General features: G+C 43.2%; 2 protein-coding genes across 2 annotated transcripts; both read right to left on the bottom strand.

Moving 5' to 3' along the window:
* On the bottom strand, positions 1–9,450 carry LOC118097992 (sorting nexin-18). The gene is made up of 5 exons (XM_035141346.2): positions 9,206–9,450; positions 8,158–9,068; positions 7,526–7,819; positions 5,588–5,970; positions 1–2,204 (listed from the first exon to the last, which is right to left on the bottom strand). The coding sequence occupies exons 2-5, from the start codon at positions 8,931–8,933 to the stop codon at positions 1,978–1,980; spliced, it is 1,680 nt and encodes a 559-aa protein (XP_034997237.1). The 5' UTR covers positions 8,934–9,068; positions 9,206–9,450; the 3' UTR covers positions 1–1,977.
* Positions 9,451–11,203: 1,753 nt separating this feature from the next.
* Positions 11,204–13,047, bottom strand: LOC118125649 (SOSS complex subunit C). The gene is made up of 4 exons (XM_035184451.2): positions 12,876–13,047; positions 12,270–12,366; positions 11,922–11,994; positions 11,204–11,534 (listed from the first exon to the last, which is right to left on the bottom strand). Exons 1-4 carry the CDS (start codon positions 12,898–12,900, stop codon positions 11,436–11,438), a joined length of 294 nt encoding a protein of 97 aa, XP_035040342.1. The 5' UTR covers positions 12,901–13,047; the 3' UTR covers positions 11,204–11,435.
* Positions 13,048–13,096: the final 49 nt, after the last annotated feature.

Genomic DNA, 13,096 nt, shown 5'->3' with positions numbered 1-13,096 from the left:
TCAAGTGAAACTATAAGTTATATTTCAGGAAAACAGTACATGACAGAAACACATTCTACATGTATTTACTGTATTTCACGCATATACTGAAATGTTGCCCCACCATGTTACATTGAAAGTGTGTTTACAAACATTTACATTCAAAGTAAATTACATGTTTCTGGAAAAATAAAGTCGCTGAGAACAACGACCAGGCTGCTGGTTCACACCGTTAGAAACCAGGAGAGGAACGTCAAGGTGGCACCTGAAACTGAAACATCCACCAGATTTACTATGTGAGTGTCAAACTGAAACTGTGATGCATTCAGGCAATCACCAGCCGCAACAGTGTGTGTGTGTGTGTGTGTGTGTGTGTGTCGTGGTGAAACTTGGTCCTGGATACACCCACTGCAGCAGGAACAACTAGAGGTGATTGTGAGTACTTTGGCAGGCGTTTATATGTCCTTTGACCTCTGGACAGATTTTGTCCCCCCAATGACGTCAATGTCGTTTCCTAATTGCGCACGACACAGTTACGGAACTTTGCAGGTGTTTAGTTGAGATTGAAAGGGAGGCCAAGTTTGAAAATGGGTGCGGTCAGACCCATGAGTACTGAGTTCTCATGTAATAAGTGCTCATTGGTTCGGGACGTCAAAATGTTCTCCTGTTATCTCAGCCATCATTGCTCTTTTTTTTTCCATTTCTATTATAAAGATCCGATAAATTTATAAGATCACAAACCTCTTATATTGACATTATTCAGAACATAAGCTACTGAGAAGCTCAACAGTGGTATTCTTATCCTTTAGATCTCACAACAAACCATCGTTACCGGTTGCTTTAAGGGAATGTTTTGAAGTAGCAAGCTGATATACAAAGTAGAGACACCAAACATAACTCTACTGTGTGGACACAACACAAAATAATACTAACTTATTGCCCCCAAATGGGAGTTTAGACGCTGTGGTCAACTACAGAGTAATTTCTGTGGCTGATCCACCTCAGTGACACTGACGTAAATGGGCTAAAAGCGATAAGACACCATGATTGTCAAATTATTTGTTACAAATTGTCCCCAGAAGAATTTTAAACGGACAAGAATCACATAAAAAGCCAACACACAGTAACTTAAATAACTCCAAGTCGGAAAAGCACTGCAGTATCTGTGCCCTGACCTCTGACCTCCTGGGACTGAGGGAAAACAGAAACCCAGATGGTTTCAGTACAACATCCCAAAAAAGAACTGCTTCTCCAAACAAGCAGAAAAATAAATGCAGTCTTAACTCAGTTGCTTCAGGGTCATTCAAGGCACAAAGACACACAGTTGTGGTGTCGTAATGATATGACAGTGTGTGAGTTGTTGTGTGCGAGATGAAGACATTGCAAGTTGCTCAAATTTCAAGCTGTGATGAAAATCCGACCACTAAACTGAATCAACAGATTACAATCTGCCCACTCTTTCCATATTCAAAAACAAAAAAACTTGCACACTGTTGTGTCCCATCCAAACAATACTGAGCAGGTAATTCAAGTAAAAACAACACATAGAGATAAAGATAAATTCATCGAGTCCAGTTTTTCACTCATTGTAAGATCCTTTTTTATAGTTTTGAGTGGAATCGTGAGGCAGTGGAGATCTGCAGAGATCACATGACCCGCAGAACCCGGGAATCGAGAGGCAGCCCAGGCATATTAAAAGCAGCTGTTTTTAATATCTCCGCAGTCCCGCTGAGTTGCCAGATGTGCATGCAGCGTCAGCAAAGTCCCTGTTACTGGTACATTCATCAGAGATGTCCAGATAATACAAGAAGCTGTCATTCCACAGCCCAGTGGCCTATATTTTCTTTAATAGAGTGGAGAGCCCAGGATCCATGACTTCACAGGTCTCCAAGGTGTTCTCTCTTACAGGTGTTCGCCATTACGAGCGGACGAGCACATCAATCAACCCTCTCTTCAGGAAACCCTACGCCTTCGTGGTCCAACCTCCCCCTCTCGTCCTTACTGGTCGTCGTCGTATCTGTGCAGCGCGTCCTCCAGCTTGGCCGTGATCTTCTGGAAGAAGCCGATCTGCTGGCGGAGGTGATGCTGCATCTGCGAGCGGAAGTCCCGTACACGTGTGCGGTGGAAGTGTTGGATCTCTGCCAGCGTGGCGCAGGAAATGATGTTGCAGCGGTCGTGGAGGTCACCTTCCTGCTTCGGACAGTCTTTCACCTTGGTGAGAGCACCTGGAAGAGGACGGGAGAGGGAAGTGGGTCAAAGACAAAGTGTGGCAGGTGTACATGGATCTAAAACCTTTCAATTTCTTTTTCGATGAGACAAATTACGTCAAAATCACTTTGAAGTTTGTAATACTAAGAAAATCTATTCTTGTGCAAGCTTAACTGATTAAAATTCCTGACACGAGAGTGGTATCAATCTGCTCATCTAACTGTCGGCAAGAAAGTGAAGCATATTTTCCAAAATGTCAAACATGTGTCCCTCCAAGCTCGAGACAAGTGGCTGCATGAGCATGAAAAGGAACATCTGTAGAGCAGAAAACAGCAAATTCAGCTTAAAACATTGGAAAGATGATGTGGGTTATGGTTAAAACATTTTCCCAGCAGACATTTTCACTGTCATAATCTACTTTGGTCCCTGTCATATGATAAGAGCAGCACTGGACTGAATGTGGCTACAGCCCAGACGGAAAATGAAACTTTCTGGCCCCAACATAAGCCTGAGTCCTCGGCCCAAGACTGGTTTATACACTTCCACATATGGACGGATTCTAGCTGTTATCCTCCAGTGTTGGCCGACAGCCAGGGGGATGTTCTGAGTCTGTGCCAGCTGTATGTGGGTCAGACTCGGGCTGAACGAGGAACCTTGAGCCAGAAGAAACTCTAAGTATTTGTCAGGATGCAGTAATATTATCTGGGTCTTTTCTGAATGCTGAGAAAAAAATTGTTGGACTTTATTTTAACCATGAAAGGTCTAAAACTGAATATCAGGAAACAGGATGGAAAGTGAAGCAGGAACACATACTTTTTTCTGAATTCATTCATAGAGTAGTGGCTAACCCACAAGTTAGAGAAGCTAGCAGCTAGCCCACAAGTTAAAAAAGCTAGCAGCTAGCCCATAAGATAGTGAAGCTAGCAGCTAGCCCACAAGTTAGAGAAGCTAGCAGTTAGCCATCAAGTGATGCTAGAATTTTGGAAAGAAATGGATAAACGAAAGAGGTTATGAAAAGGTCTAAAAGCTTGTGGATCCTATAGTTAAAGAGTCTGATTACACAATTTTTTTAAATACTACAGAAATTAGCTTATTAGTACATTTTCCAGCTTTTTTGCGGAAGTGTCTCAGTCATGTCGTGACTCATGTTTTTTAGTTTAGTGTAACAAAGTAGGAAGTAGGGCAGCTGAAGAGGAACTAACGTTGATGCTTGCTAACATGGCAGCATTTGGAGGAAATGACGAGCCAGCGGGTTGCCTGGTACGACTCTGCTTCCTGACCTTGATGACGGAGATTTCTATCTCACACACACACGTCAAAAACCCAAAGAGAACATAGCGAAATGAAATCTACACAGACTTTGCTCTCCTCGCTGCCAGGCGATTACAGAGCTGTAATCTGAACTCTTGTACCAGTGGCCTGTGGGAAACTTCAGGGTCTGAACGCCCCCCCCTCTCTCTCTCTAACACACTCCCTCCCCTATTCTTTCTCCTTCCTTCTTCTCCTCAACCAGGAGGAAGAGGGAAAAAAAGAGGGAGAAGAAAAGAGGAGGAGGGGAAACTAATCCTGCGAGGGCTCCATTTTGCATTCCTGCAGTCCCAAGGCAACACAGTACAAGAGGCCCAGGAATCTCTTGCTCATTCGAATCAGATGTAGCCTTCGGACCTCACAGACAGAACGAGCGAGGACGGGACGATACTGTACACGGACATTTAGGTCAGCAAACCTGTCCGCAACTTTCTATCCAGCTGTTATATGCTGCAACGCTACCATGCCTTTTTAATTTGGATGCTATTGGAGAAACTGTCCAGGCCATGTGTGTGAGAGGCGTCTGTGAAGTCTTGTCTCCTTTGATGTGTTAAATCAAAAGATTTTAATTCAATGGCTTCTTTAGTTAGAACAAAACAAGCTGAGGCGTCTCAACCAGGGCCCTTCATCAAATCGACTGTTATGGAAACTGTGACTAAACAGGCCATCTTCTCTAAAAGGTGGTTAGAGAGGATGTGTTCACGGGCGGTGACTCGGTCCTATGACAGCAGCCGTGGATTACTCAGTCTAAACCCTGATCTCTCAACTTCCCCCTGAATTCTGAACCAATGATTCCCTTTTTTTTTATACACACGTCTGTAGAGCGTTTCAACAACACCCTGCCACCTCTTTAGAAGATTTGCATGATAGTGAAAAGCAAAGAAACAGGATCAGGTGTGTCAGGCATACAAATAATCACTTTAAGCAAAAAAACGACATCTGTATTGGCTGTTTTTTCATAAAGCACACGTAGCTTCAGTTTCCTGAAATGGAAACCATGCTGTACCAAGAATGTTGACAAAGCTTTTTGTGCTTTGAGAAGCAGAAATCATGATGCTGTCATATCATGTGTCACAACCGTGAATTCCCTTAAGATCGGCTTTCCAGGTTAGAATTAGGTAAAATTATCAAGAACTATTAAGTCAGGCTTTCAAAAGTGAAGGAGATGCTGGTGTTCTTCGAGGGCTACGCTACACAGGGGACATTAACCAACGTGTTATTTGTCGATCAGAAAGTAGGTGAAGTCCTGTCTGTCACAGGGACCATTGGGTTCCAGTCTGTTTCCATAGTGCAGAGCTGTGATTGTATCTAGAGACCAGGGCTCAGTGCACTATAGAAACGGTGCCTCTAGGTTTGGCAAACGTCAGGACTCTGCGTGCCAGGGGCGACTCCCTCCTCCCAACCTGCAGCGAACTAACAAGCGAACTCCTCTGCAATAAGGCCTTTTGTACATGTGTGCGTCTGTGCTTTCAAACGAGCGAGCACAGGCTCTCACAGTATCCAGAGTGTTAACAATGGAGCGGCCACGGGTTTCAGTTTTCCACCCAGATTGACGCTGCAGTTCAGTAAATGAAAACAGATGTTGCCTTTGGTTAGGAAACAGTCAGAATCTGGGTCTTTGTCTATTGTCTGCCTGTTAGTGACGTGGTAACAGATAGGGAGGCTGTGGCCTAGATGCCTTTTGGAAAAATCAATAATTACTTTTTTAATGCAAGTTTAAATAGTTTAATTAGTGAGTCATTTGTTCCATTAAGTATTACTGCCTGCTGTAGAGAGGCCTGGATTCAAACTCTCCATGTCTGCAAACCTCCACCTTTTAAAGTTTGTTATGTCCTGCATCTGATTTCTTGCGAGCATGATGGATGTTTAATGCGTTACTTTCTTTTGAAGGATGTGCAGGATTTCTTCTTGCCTCATGTTTTAAAATATCATAAACAGTAAAGATGGCGTCTCAGCTGTCAATCATGACGGCGAATAAAAATGTGTATACAACCTTTTACATGCAAATACGCTCACTGTTGCTGAGGTAGATTTATGCAATATGACAAATTATGGTTTGGTCTTGAACATACACACACACACACATTCCCACCTTTCTGTACATGGACGATGTCAGGAAAATTGTCCAGGTGTCCTCTGTACAGGTCCAGCAGGTCCGAAATGGGATCCAGGTCCTGGCGCGGCTGCTCAGCAAAATAGTCTCCTATCGCCTCGTAGGTCTCGCCAGTGTAAGAGATGGCCCCGTTCAGGCCGACTGAGTAGGCCTGCTGGTCCAGCTCGAACGCCTGCGCCAGGAGCTTAAAGGACTGTCCCACCTTCTGGTACTCCTTCTTGAAGCCTGTGATTTGTTTGCGCGCGAACTCGTTGATGGTGGTGTTGACGACGACAATGTTCTCGTCCATCCTCTTGGTGAAGGTCTTGAAGCCTTCGACTTTGCTCTCGACATCCTGGAGGTCCAGAGGAACGGCAGGCGGGCTGATGTGGGAGAAAGAGGAGGTTATGTTTTCATCTGCATTTGTTTGTTTATTTTTCTGTTCGTAGCAGGATTACGCAAAAACTACTGGACAGGTTTCTAAAACACTTGGGTTGCAGTGTTGGTCAGAGAACAATCTACAGAGATATGAGTGTTTTCAATTTGGTGGCGTTTGATTTAATTTAAGGGGATCTGCTGGGCCTTGATAGAGTTATGTGTCTTTCTAGGTTTCAGACCTTGTGGCCTTATTTTGAAAATCCTCCATGATTTCTTCTTTCAGTTATGCATGACATCATCGTTATTACACAATCATGTCAGGGCCAAATCCATTATTCTAGTTATCTCTCTTCCGGGACACTCCCAGTGATAAAACGCCTTTAAAGCTACATTCCAGTGAAACAAGTAAAACTAGAAACGAATTACTTACAATGTTAAGTGTTCTAGTAACTCGGTTCAATCCCTTTACCTCTTTAATTTGCAACATTTGGAACATCATGTGAAACTCATCATGTAATTTATTGTGTGGCGCTCAGTCTTTCCCTCAACCATCCGCAACTTTATACTCCAACCAGTAATTTCCTTTTGCAATTCCCAGTGCCTGTGCTGGACATTGATACACCCAGTGCTTAATGAGGACAACAGGGCCGTGAAAGTGAGAAGTTCAGACAGTCTGTAAGTTAACGAGGTCACCAGGCAGTGGCCCATATTGAAAACCCCACTCTGTGTTGTAACAGCAACTAATAAAGTGGATTGTGGCTGATACAACAGTTATCCGCTTGTCAGGCTGTTGAATGCAGGTGGAAAAAGTGACTGAATGAGGTGGAGCTCTTGGACTCCGAGCGCCTGACATTAAACCTGGTGTTTTAAATTAAACATTACTGAAACTCAACTGTCTACAGCAGCCACATGATACATTACAGGCTGTGGAAGCCATAAAGAAAAGCTGCATGCGTCTGTTATTTTAATTAACTCCACCAAGGAGGTTGTGTTTTCATTGCCATTTGTCTGTCTGTCAGAAGGATTACTAGAAAACTACAGAATTGATTTCCATGACACTCTGTGGAAGGCTGGGGGAGGATCCAAGGAAGACCCTGTTACATTTTGGAGCCGATCTGGATTTTTTTCTCTTTCTTTAACATGGCCAGATAGATTTTTAGCCTTGGTGGAGGTATGCACTCTCTAAGAGCCCCTCAATTTAAAAAATGCAACTCAAGGGCACTCATAGAGCTCATAACTACGCCAAGGCCCAACACTCCACTTATAAATCTAGATCTAAATTCAGAAAAGCTGAATTTTTATTTGGATCTACACTAAATTACGCACATGGCATATTTTTTCAACAATATCCATGAGTTACTCTCTTAGAAATCAACTAAAATGTTGAAAAGTGGATAATATTAAAGAAAGTGACAAACAATCTGATAATGGTCGGGATCCGCATAAAAAATGAATGGGGTTTTCCCTGTTTTCCATACTTTGCAAATTATAAAAACAAACAAAGATTCTTATCGAGGATTCCAACCCACAATCTCTGCACCAGAGAACACAATCTCCCACCTGATAGTGAGAAAGAAGTTGGCCCCGACCAGGTCGTCCCTCTCCGCCTTCCTCTTGCCCAGTTTCCAGGCTTTCTCGTCCGCCCCGCACGTCAGGAAATGCTGGAAAACGTCGCAGCGCGCCAGCACGGGGTGGCTGCTCATGTGGTTCATCCACCAGATCAGACCCTTCCTCCTCTTGGAGATGAAGTCCTCCTCGAAGCGCCCGGTGGCCTGCTTCTCCGGCAGGCGGGGCACGGAGATGACGGGGAAACGCTCCACGAGCCGAGCGTAGAGCCAGTCGAAGTGCTTGTACCTGGGGGGATGGAGGAAGAGGGGACGAATGAGAGAAGAAGGATGGAGAGGGTTGGGAATGTGGTGGGTAGGAAGGAAGTGAAATACAAAGATAAGCACATGTTGGTTTGAAAAGACAAACCTGCTGACAGGGAAACAATGTGAAGGGGGATGAGGGAATCTCAGGGAGGACAGGGGAGATTTCTGAGGACCCAGTCAAGTCTGTTTTTGCTATTTTGTGGGAATAACTGTGGCCACAGGAAGAACTGAACAAACATTTATTCTAAGTGTATGGGGGTTTGGAGAATAAGCCCCAAGAGAGGGAAGAGGAAGAGGAGGAGCCTGGAGGAGAGCATGTACCTGCGGTTGACTCGTACATTGGTGTGCGTTGGGGTCAGGCCGTAGGACATGTAGCTCTTCATGCCTTTAAACTTGGTCTGCCTGGTGGGGTCGTCGATGGTGCAAGTGAAGGGGTACGGATCCTCCTGCCACTCGGGCCCGTTGTCCCCCATCACCACACAGATCCTGTCCCCATCCTTCACAAAAGCAGCTGCCTCCCCGAGCAGGAAGGCCTCGCCTCCGGACTTGACGAAGGTGGAGAACCTGTTGAGGTTCCTCCCCACCGTGGCCGAGCTCTTGGCCTGCTGCTGCTGGTGATGCTGCTGGGAGTTCCCACGGCGTGCGGGCAGGGAGGTGGTCACCGCATACAGGGGGGGCGAGCTGCCAATACCCTGAGGCGCGTCTGTCGCAGGGGAGCTGTCATCCCAGTCGTCGTCCCAGTCGTCATCACTGCCCTGGCTGGTTGGGAAGCTGCCCCCACCACTGCCAACGCTGCCGGCCTCGGGGCCCCTCGGGGACTGGGAGTCAGTGGACGTGAAGGAGGTCTGGGTGGGTGGCAGGGCTTTGGTTTTGCGCAAGGAGACGCCGTTGTTGTTGGTGTTGGTGGTGATGTGGTCCTTGAGGATCTCCACATAAGAGGCAGGGAAGAGGCCTGCCTCCCCCCTGCCGTTCTCCCCCTCCAGCCAGCCATCCAGCTCCTCCTCGCTGAACAGAGTCACCAGCTCATTCTCTGTTATGGAGATCTCCCCTGGGTTTTCAGAGTGGAAGTCGTACAGCACTTTGGCCTTCAGCGCCATAATCCTAACAACCCAATCACTAATAAACTCTCCCTGGTGCCTTTCTGTGCTTCTGGGTCCTGTTTTCACTGCAAAGTTGCCTCAGGAACTTGCTCTTTCCTTCCTGGATCAAACCTTTAAGATGTCAGTGGAACCCTAAATGAGATTTAGATCATGCCAAAAGTCAATAATACTCATAATAATAACAATCAGGCGGTTTTTTACACGACTGTCAAGCGCAAACAAGCTTGTGTCCGTGCGTAAAAAGAACCAGAACAGTATCCGACACGCACCTCCTCTCTCTGCGGCTTCAGATATCATCAGTTTCCATGCAGAACTTCATCCGAAGCAGAAAAAAAGCAAAAAGGGAAAAACCTGTCTTTACAGGAACTTTTCACGCTTTGACGGCTGCAGTCGCTGCGGTGTTTCTCCAGCGGGGAGAAGAGCCGGGGAGGGGAAAGTCTCCTTTTCTTCCCCGAGATGCTTGTAAGTTGAAGGCACCAGTCCGAACACGTAGCTGACTAACGGAGGGTGGAGCCAGGGGCAAGTTCAGTCAAGTCACCGAATTCAGACATGGAAAAAAAACATGGCCACAATTAAAAGACTTGACATCATCTGTATAACCTGGATGTGGATTCAAGTGTCATCTATTCCATCCGTTATTAAAATGTCTTCATTATTATTAGTGCGTGTTTTCATCCCATTTTATTGACTTTCACTTCCTCTATTTATTATTTATTACTATTTATTTATTATCTTATTTGTATAGCACTTTTAACAATGCTCAAAGACACTTTGAAGCAACAAATAACTGTAAATATAAAACACACAATGGAATTAGAAGTTACAAGTCATAATTAAACATTAATTGTTGGCTAACATACATAAGAGGTGCTATACAAATAATATATCATCTTTTAAAGAGCCACTAAATCAATAGCTAACTCATAATTAATCGGAATCCCTCATTTATTTAATAAGAAAATTCTAAAGTTTGAAATAAAACAGTTTTTAGTAGCTGCTCTTTGTGTTTTAAAGTTCTCCTCCGTTCAGAAACATGTTAACTTTATGTAACTTGGATATTTGCTGATGCAGCTTGACCTCAGGAGCCTGTTTTCACATGTTTTTGCAGAAGAAAGGAGAGTTTGTTCCCTTCGATCACAACATGGTCTAAATGTACAGTTTTTATAAAGGTGACGAGGAGAATGTGAACCTCACAGGCCAATGTGCCCAATCCAGACTTTACAGTGAAGTAGAAAATACTTGTTTACAATTTCTGGATTATTTGCATGTTAAATTATCGTGGATTCTTTAACGAGTTAAAAAAGCAGTAACTTTGAGAATCTTAAACTGGCTGTAAACTACAATGAACCATGAAACCCAAATTATTATTCACAACAGAATATTTTGAATTGTTTTAAACTATAAGTTGATGAGCTCTGTAGTCATGGTTCTATGCAGATTTTGTTATAATTTTAAAATTAAATATTCCCATTTCTTCCTGTTGAAGTTTATTATTGGTTTATATAACACTGAACAGTCAATTCAGCATTATGTTACTTTATCCAGCTGCAAATCCAGATCACATATTAATGCAGTGTACTTTAATATGATAAGTTCATTCATGGTCAAAAATCCTAGACTTTACTGAACGCAACAATTAATAATATAATATAATATAATAGTGAAATGAGACAAGTTTCTCCTCCTGTCCAGCTGGTGGCAGTAGAGGGACTTTCCTGTTGGATTGTGTTGATGTTAGACCCTCGACGAATACTGTTCAAATGGTGCCTGACATTCGATTTTTATTTATGATCGATTATCAAACGTGATCAGATCAGTTTGAAGAGACAGAGAAACACAGGGGGACGATGGGAAACCTGCTCTGACGTCACAGCTTGAAGGTTTTAATTGGTATCAATTAGGAAAAGGTAAATATGAGAGACGTTAATGAGCTGCTGGGTTTTGTTCTGGTGTCTGATGATTGAACTGTTGATATTAAAAACACGTGATGATGCATGAGATGAATATTTGTATCTGTAGTTCATATCCGGTGCTGTGGTCTCATGAACTTCTGGTCATATCATGCGACTGCATCAGCAACAAATCTTTAAAACACAGCTGTGTTCATCAGAAAGGCGTTAAAATAAAACCAAGTAGTGCGGAGGTCTGTTCACATTTGAATCATTTTAAAACTGTTGGATGCAAACAATCAAGTTACAAGAAATAAGTGAGAAAAGCAAATTATTGTAAAACTTTAAAATAAATTAAATAAAAGTAAAAGAAAGATGTGATTTAATACATATAACAAATTTATTATGTAAATATCAATTACAAATGTAAAAACCCAGAGAATATGTCAATTTTGTGGGGAGTCGGCAACAGAGCAGGATTTCTGTAGTTTGCCGTCGAAGATCTTTCTCGAAATTCTGTTCCGAATGTTTTGAACGCTTTTCTTTAAATAAATCTGACGTGCACATGATTTTGTCTCAGGCAGGGTGGAGGCAGATCACAGGTGGAAGGTCATGACTCGGGCTCCAGGCGCGGGATGACGGGAAGGATGAGGTTCCCGAAGGACGAGTCCTGAGTGATGAAGAAGCCCGAGGAGTGTATGTGTGCATGCTGCAAGAGAAGACCTGGTTAGTTAGACAAGGGTTTGGGTTACTGTAGCTGAGCGAGGACTTAAATTAAAACCTACGACAGCTCTGAAGCTTAACACCTTCTCTTGTTGTTTAATGTGTGTCTTTATGATAAATACTGTTCTTTCAGAACAAAGACAAACTGAAGACAATGTGATTTTGTTCAGAGGAAATTAGTAAAATGTAACATCTCACTTCATTCAGCAAGATACAACTTTTATGATTTGATAAAATGTTGGTTTGTCAGCAGGCTTGCAGCTGCAGCTTGATTTAAATTAAAGGCAGTGTTGGGCCTTGGCTGAGATATGAGCTCTGCTGAGTTCCTTCCTAGTTTGTCATGATACTCCAGATGCTGTGTGGTGTATCTCACCTGCAGAGCGGCTTTCTGCTGAGCAGCGATGTGCTGCTGCTCTGCGTTGTCCCTGAAATCCTTCATACTCGATCTGAAGAGAAACATGTGACAAGATGTTTCTCATATTAACCTCATATGTGACTGAATACGCTGGCAAATGTTGCTCATGTTGGAAAACCCAGTACAATCCAACTGGTCTGGTCTCATCTGCTCAAGCATGAGGCACTTTCACCTGAATCCCACTTTTGATAATGTAAAACAATATTTATTTATTAAGTTGATTTTCTCTGAGTTCATAGGATAAAACTCCCATCATCCTCATTGGCTGTTGACTGTGCACTGTTCCCTGCAGGTGGATTTCCATACCTGCCTCCAGCAGTGTTCATGGATGGATTCTGCAACAGCCGCTTCCTCTCCTTCTCCAGCTCGGCCAGGATCGCAACCCGGGCTCTGTTTGGTAAGGCTGCAAGAAATAAATACATTAGATAATGAAGAAAACTAAAAGATTAAAGAGAGAGACATAATAATCGGCATCAGCCAACATCACTTCCTTCATGCAATGAGTAAAATTTGGAGTATATTCAGATTATAATTAAGTTAATTAAGCTTTGTTGTGCTGTGACAGGTAAATCCCTTTGTGAGCTTCTTTGAATTGTATTAAATTAATTGCAACTGCAGCTATTTAAATGTATTTATTTTATTGAATTATTTGGCTTGTTAATTAATGTCTTGTAAAATAGCTGCAGATTATATAAGATTATTCTTCTTTCTGCTCCTTTTTCAATCAAGAGATTTTGTGTTTGCATCTAAATTGTTTTGTTTAGTCGATAAGGGAAATAAACTAAAACTACATAGGCTGTGATGCGTTCAGGGACACGGGATTTCTAGTTCCGCTCTCCTGGATTCAACACAGTTAAAGACACAGAACTTCACTTTCAACATTATGAACAACAAACAAACAGAAATATTGACCTTGTCCTGGAGGGTTCGCAGCCATGTTGGTGCAGCAGGTGAAGATAACAGCGGATCAGCGGCTGGAAACTTTAAATAACGATTCAAGTGTCGCGTGTGAGAGAAAACATCTGTCTCATGTTCATGTGCCGGTGTCACGTCAGGCTGATAGATGGGTTATAAAGCGAAGATGTCTCACTCCGCTCATTTATCCAGTATCCAAAAACGTCATGAGCAAGGCT

This window comes from Hippoglossus stenolepis, chromosome 18 (genome assembly GCF_022539355.2).
Source record: "Hippoglossus stenolepis isolate QCI-W04-F060 chromosome 18, HSTE1.2, whole genome shotgun sequence".
NCBI classification, from domain to species: domain Eukaryota; kingdom Metazoa; phylum Chordata; class Actinopteri; order Pleuronectiformes; family Pleuronectidae; genus Hippoglossus; species Hippoglossus stenolepis.
Note: the sequence above shows the minus strand (reverse complement) of the source record. Positions and strands in the feature narration are given on the sequence as shown.

Bases quoted from the DNA above. Each gene is read 5' to 3' on its own strand.
- LOC118125649 (XM_035184451.2), bottom strand. From the start codon at position 12,900: ATGGCTGCGAACCCTCCAGGACAAG. The intron at 12,367-12,875 runs GTCAATATTTCT...TATTTCTTGCAG, and splicing joins TGCGAACCCTCCAGGACAAG to CCTTACCAAACAGAGCCCGG. The intron at 11,535-11,921 runs GTGAGATACACC...CTTCTCTTGCAG, and splicing joins AGCAGAAAGCCGCTCTGCAG to CATGCACACATACACTCCTC.
- LOC118097992 (XM_035141346.2), bottom strand. From the start codon at position 8,933: ATGGCGCTGAAGGCCAAAGTGCTGTACGACTTCCACTCTGAAAACCCA. The intron at 7,820-8,157 runs GTACATGCTCTC...CCATCCCCCCAG, and splicing joins AATGTACGAGTCAACCGCAG to GTACAAGCACTTCGACTGGC. The intron at 5,971-7,525 runs GTGGGAGATTGT...CTCCCACATCAG, and splicing joins AACTTCTTTCTCACTATCAG to CCCGCCTGCCGTTCCTCTGG.